This window comes from Nanorana parkeri, unplaced genomic scaffold (genome assembly GCF_000935625.1).
Source record: "Nanorana parkeri isolate BGI_ZX_2015 unplaced genomic scaffold, ASM93562v1 scaffold569, whole genome shotgun sequence".
NCBI lineage: Eukaryota > Metazoa > Chordata > Amphibia > Anura > Dicroglossidae > Nanorana > Nanorana parkeri.
Window position 1 is genome coordinate 173,030 of NW_017306837.1, and position 6,646 is coordinate 179,675.

General features: G+C 41.7%; 1 protein-coding gene across 1 annotated transcript in view; it reads right to left on the minus strand.

The window, feature by feature from the left end:
• LOC108791711 (annexin A1-like) overlaps positions 1 to 6,646 on the minus strand; it is a 30,836-nt gene that overhangs the window by 4,893 nt on the left and 19,297 nt on the right. The window contains exons 7-10 of the mRNA XM_018562269.1: positions 5,402 to 5,492; positions 4,057 to 4,136; positions 3,118 to 3,174; positions 2,938 to 3,031 (exon numbers count right to left, since the gene is read on the minus strand). Coding sequence (XP_018417771.1) covers positions 2,938 to 3,031; positions 3,118 to 3,174; positions 4,057 to 4,136; positions 5,402 to 5,492 — 322 coding nt within the window. The remainder of the gene's footprint in view (positions 1 to 2,937; positions 3,032 to 3,117; positions 3,175 to 4,056; positions 4,137 to 5,401; positions 5,493 to 6,646) is intronic.

Genomic DNA, 6,646 nt, shown 5'->3' on the forward strand with positions numbered 1-6,646 from the left:
CACTGGGGAAAACTAAAAAAAGGGGAAAAAAAAAAAAAAAAAAAGATACCATGATTATCTACGCTAACTAGATGCTGCAACAAAATCACCACGTGGTACATTCACTGCATCTAACATTTTGTTTCAGACTGCATTATTAATGTGTTCCTTAATACATTCAATATCAATTTCAACAAGCTACAATTTAGTAAAGGGATGATTTAAACTGGAATAATGAGTATGACTGTAGTCCACAACCAACATCAAAAAGATCCAAGCCACAAGCCAACAGAATGTTCTTCAAACCTTTAGCCAGGAATACTAAGCAGTGTCCCAGATCCAGCTCCACGGAACATTGTACATGGGTTAAATCTATTGAGCATTACGATCCCCAAAGTTATCCTCTATATTAGTCTTATTGTGGAAACCAACTGTCCTGGAAACAACCAACTTTCAAACCTTACTAGGACCCCCGACAATACAATATGGTAAGTAAAAGACTATGATCCCATAGTCTCAAATATGCAAGACCTATATGGGGAAAATGCAGATGGCTACAGGCTCATTATTATAAGTGGTCTATCAAGGTGGGGATGGGTAGTCATTGAGCAGAAGGAGGTACCAAATTGTTTAACTGCACTCTAATGAACATAAAAATTGAGACTGTTCTCAGAAGGGCAAAAGGTTTTAGTGCATTTTTTTAATGGTCAAGTTTAAAAAGGCCTAGTCAGATCTCAAAACAGTTTGCTTTAAAGTGTGGCTGGCTGAGGAATTATTCAGCACCTCTAAAAGGGCCTGCATTTCTGAAAACAGATTGCGCTCAACAAATCAGAACACCAAACGTTCCTTACCTCCTTAGGACTTCTGTACCTGGGCATCATGATTAAATGATGGGATTCTGAGTAGCTAGGATTCAGCATCATATAGAAACCAAAACACTAGGCCATTTTCACTTTCCGCTACTCTGGGGCAAGAACTGTCATTGGCACCAGACCATCCTTTGGTGGTAATTTATAGAAAAAATGCTTTCTCCACCAGTAGGTCAGTGCCAATTTTAGTACCTATAGATATAGTACTATTTTTACTCTAAGTTGTCCCATTGAGTAGGAAACTATATTGTAATTATATTCCGGTGACAAAGTTTCTCAATGACAACGTAAACAAAAAATAAAATGGACAGAAACATTAAGAACATGTTTAACCCCCAACAACCCATGACAGGGTTACTCCGTCATGGGTCCGTAATGGTTTTTTAAATGTTAAAATTCTTTGCGGCCTGCTTTACAATAGAAGTAATTTTGGTGACTCAGCTGCCACCAGATCACTTCTACGGGCCAGTAAAGTGCCCCCCCCCCCACGACATCCCTGATGTGTTTTGCCGGGCTACGCTGCCCCTCCTGTGGGCCTAGCGGGAAGCTGGGGAGGAAAGAGGCGAATTTCCGATGATCTATGTTCTATGAGACTGGGAGCTATGCAAATTACTTCACTTCCGGTCCCTGAGCTGTCATTGCTTGGCTCCTGAAACTAAGCAATAAGCTATTGAAGTGCGATCTGCACTTCAATAGCTTAAAGTGGAAATGTGATACTAAGGGTCTTTAGAACTAAGGATGGGCCAAGTGTTCGAATCTAACATCGGCAGTTCGAGTGCCGAACTTTATGGGATGTTCGCGGTCTGTTCAACCGCGTACATTCCATAATACAAAATGCCCACTGAAGCTCTGATTTGTTAAAGTCTTTGCCCAATCAGGGCTCAGCAGAGGAGGGGCCTGAAGGAGAAAGTTCTCTATCATGCCCCCCCATGCTGATTGACAGCAGGCGGGTGCAATAGCCAGCTGGCTATTGCATTTTACAATATCCAATAGCAGGTTGGGTATGGCTCCCAGCCTGCAGACGAAATGGAGGCAGGGGGGCGTGGCAGAGGAGCCGCGGCCGGACTGAAGGAGAGAAGACGGACCGCCGGGACAGCGAGCGGACGGACCAGAGGCTGGGACAGCAGCGGAGGTAAGGGGGCCAGTACACTGTATTTATTACTTGTACCGGCAACTGTACACTTGCATTGAGTTCGTATTCGAACATTTCGGCCATTCGAATACGCACCGAACAGGGGGGTGTTCAGCTCATCCCTATTTAGGACCCCCGGTATCACCTTAAAGAGGACCTGTCACTGCCGATATACTATCACATGGGGGCCTGTGAGCCCACCTATGCGATAGCAATAAAATTAAAAAAGACACTTTTAAAAATTACATTTTCTAAAGTTCCCACCCCCACGAGCACGCTTGTCTTAATGCAACCATGCGTCGGGTGCGTCTACCTACAAAAACGACGAACATGTTACCCATGTTGGGTATTGCAGTGCATGCCAGAGTAAAAGCAATAATTCATGGGCCAAAATTTACACGCAACACTAAACTGATGACCTGTAGGGGTTTTTAAACCATCTATGGGGTACTGAATCTGGACAGTTTCACGGGCACGCAAAATCTTTAAACTGGGCATGTTTGGTATCCATTTAGTTGTTGTAACCTCATCTTTTATTTTTAAGAAAAGAAAAAAAAAAATGGGTATTATATTGTGTTTTGGGACACCAAATTTAACTTGAGTGCATTTTTCACTAAACGTTTGGGTTTGATAAGTTGCGCTAATATTGTGAGATGTAAAAACTTGCAGCTGCCAACAATGTATTCTACAGGGTCTTGGCTTTCTGAAAATATATAATGTTTGGGGGTTAGAAGTAATTTGTAGGCCTGATATCCAGATTGTAACGTGTGCAAAAAAAAAAAAAAAAAGGCGCCTTGGTCTTTAAGGGGTTAAAGAACACCGTATTAACTAAAATATGGAACATATGAAAAACATGGAACAACTATCATGGAAAAATGTGGAAGTAATTTCAAACCCTGCTCTCAGGTAAACATTACGACAACTCCATTTACTGAGCATCCTAGTTTCCCCCTTTACCTCTCTGAAGTTGGGGAAAGCTCCTTGAAGTGAGAATATTTATGAATACGGACGTATCTGTTCCTTTACGCCTTTCTCCTGCTTCAAAGAGGGCCTGCAATTTTAAAACAAGACTGTCCTCAGCAAATCAGATACCAGTTAAAAACAAAAATAAATAAAATCAGTAGCTGCTTTTATTACCCTGGCATCATTGTCAGCTTGCTCATCATTCACAGGTGAACTTTCATTGCGTTCAGCCTATAAGTAATAAACATTAACAAATTAAATTTACATGTATAATATGTATCCAGTAAACCCAATGGGGTACAGTTTCAGGGGGAAAAAAAACGCATTTGGACATCTGTGCTGCTACATCGAGCCCATTGACCTTAAACATGTGCATGGACCTATTTGCCTCACAGTTAGGCCCGTCATTTACGGGGCCAGTTGGAAAGGATCAGAACCATCTACCACCAAACCTCTGTGATGCTGCAATGTGACAAGGGCTAATGCTGTTCACTTGGGCCCTCACTGTGTCCATGTACCATAACATGAAATTTCATCAGGATTAGTGGTTAAGTGCTAAAATTTTAACTTCCATCATCAGGAAAACTGTTAACCATTCAAAGCATTTGATTTTTTACTGGACAGTACCTCCAGTGGAGAAAAGGTTATAACAAGGGCTAAAAGGTGCTCATATGCTAATGTCAAGTTAGAGAATCTGACAGGGGCAGATATTGCTGCAAGGATAAAGTGCACATACCTAAAGATGCCTGAATATATCAGCAGCCTTCAAAAGCATACATTAATGCCCCACTCCAGCTTGTTCGGAGGGGCAAAAACACTCCCTACTGTCAAAATGTGACCAACCCTTTCTTTCTATTCTGCAATACAATTGGCCAGTAAGAAAGCTCATCTTTGTGCTGGGGCAATAGGAATGTGCAGGAGCACAAATGGGTGACGAGCTCTACCGCTTACCTGTCGACCAGCCCAGCCCTAGCCACAAATATTTTGAGGAAGCTGCAGGTACAATACTGTCCTAATCAGACAAAGAGCCAAACTCAGGTTTTTGTGGTTAAAAATAGCTTTTATTATGTACATCTAATACACTCTAATACGCATAAGATGCACAAGTCATACCTTAATGAGTGCTAAAAGGGCTTTTTGAAAGTCTCCAGATGTGTCAGAGGCAACATCTTTTGAAAGGTCTTTCTTGAACTCTTGATGGGAAGAAAAAAAAAAAAAAATTAAAAAAAAAAAAAAAAGTGGTGTTCTCAGTGATGTATCTAGCAGTGTCGTAATTGAAACCCACAACAAGCAAAAGCTAGAATATTGATACAACTTTTTACTTCACCAATTGATGCGACCACCTTTAGAAAATGTTGTTGATTTGCAGCCATGGATTATTTTACCCAATTGATTAGCAGTGTTGTGGAAATGAAACAGCTATCGCTAACAAGAAAACATCTTGCAATATTTAGCCATTATCTAGACTCTAGAGTGAAGGGGGATGCTGTGAAAGTTCAGAATTAATCAGTTAAATTAGTCAAATTAGTCAAAGAATACACAATTATAGGAGGGTACCTTGCCATGCATGGATTATGCAGTATGCATCATGCAACTATGCTTCATCAGTTGTGATTGGTTAAGAATGGTCAGTACTCGTGTCTGTAAAAGGTATATTAGAGGCAATGCCCAGATGAGTTTTAGTTCCATCAATGGAATCCCTCTGTAAATAAAAAGGCTCAATTGCCACTAAGTGTTTTCTTTTTCTATGTAACAAAATATAGGTTTAAAATTTATATTCTTTTGATTTGAGCCTGTGTCTATTCATCCTTTCACACGTTGCTAAATAGATTAGGCCCATGTATAATATTACAACCAGATTATTTGAGATTAGAAGAGTGCTGCACATTATTGCGCTATATGTACAGTTTTTTTGTAATCTACCCATCTTTAGATATAGCACGGCTTTATCCTTGTATCATAATTTGGAGTTTTACACTAGGTACGCCATTTTGTTATGCGTGTGTAATAAATGTACACAGTACAGTAAGATAAACATTTAAATTAGTCAAAAGCTTGGAGATTCAGGTGGCAACATTTTAGATGCTCACAGTTTGGATTGCCACCCCCTTTCACAAGACCATGACAAAAATGTGTGTCATTTGTAGCCGAGGTCCCACATTGCAGAGAATGTACTCTGGTAGGACCTTACTATCCCCTGGCCTTGTAATGGTCATTACACTTAGAAGAACTGGGAACACCAGTGTGCATATCGCGCTTCTGAAGGCCAAATGCCTAGGAGAGATAAGAAGCCAACATTTGATTCAGTTTGTCACCTACTGAAAGGTGAAAAGATCACATTTAAATGGAATTTCCCCTTAAGGTTTCAGATTGGCATGTCATAGCAAGGATACATACTTTTAGTACAGCTTCATTTCAGCCATTGGTCAACCATTACTTTTTACTTCATTTATCTCACCTTCCTTGTAAACCTTAATAATTTCTCTGATCTCATTATTGGTCCGTGATACCAGGATTTCAATTAAGGTATCTTCATCTGTTCCAAGTCCCTGTGGAGAAGGAATACAAAAAAATTAATTAAAAAGATTACACACACAGCATCTCACAGGAGTACACCCCTCACATATTTGTAAATATTTATCATTTCATGCGACGACAAAGAAATTACACTTTGCTACAATGTAAAGTAGTGAGTGTGCAGCTTGTATATCAGTGTACATTTGCTGTCCCCGCAATAACACACAGCCATTAATGTCTAAACCGCTGGCAACAAAAGTGCGTACACCGCTAAGTGAAAATGTCCAAATTGGGCCCAAAGTGTCAATATTTTGTGTGGCCAGCATTATTTTCCAGCACTGCCTTAATCGTCTTGGGCATGGAGTTCAGAGCTCCACAGGTTGCCACTGGAGTCCTCTTCCACTCCATGATGACATCACAGAGCTGGTGGATGTTAGAGACTTTGCGCTCCTCCACCTTCCGTTTGCGGATGCCCCACAGATGCTTAATAGGGTTTAGGTCTGGATACATGCTTGGCCAGTCCATAACCTTTACCCTCAAGCTTCTTTAGCAAGGCAGTGGCCGTCTTGGAGGTGTGTTTGGGGTCGTTATGTTGGAATACTGCCCTGCGGCCCAGTCTCCGCAGGGAGAGGATCATGCTCTGCTTCAGTATGTCACAGTACATGTTGGCATTCATGGTTCCCTCAATGAACTGTAGCTCCCCAGTGCCAGCAGCACTCATGCAGCCCCAGACCATGACACTCCCAAACACCATGCTTGACTGTAAGCAAGACACTTGTCTTTGTACTCCTCACCTGGTTGCCACCACACACGCATGACACCATCTGAACTAAATATGTTTATCTTAGTCTCATCAGACCACAGGACATGGTTCCAGTAATCCATTGTCTTCAGCAAACTGTTTGTGGGCTTTCTTGTGCATTCTCTTTAGACGAGGCTTCCTTCTGGGATGACAGCCATGCAGACCAATTTGATGCAGTGTATGGTCTGAGCACTGACAGGCTGACCCCCCACCCCTTCAACAATGCTGGCAGCACTCATACGTCTATTTCCCAAAGACAACCTCTGGAATGATGCTGAGCATGTGCTCTCAACTTCTTTGGTCGACCATGGCGAGGCCTATTCTGTTAAACCACTGTATGGTCTTGGCCACCGTGCTGCAGCTCAGTTACGGGGAGAGGGGAGA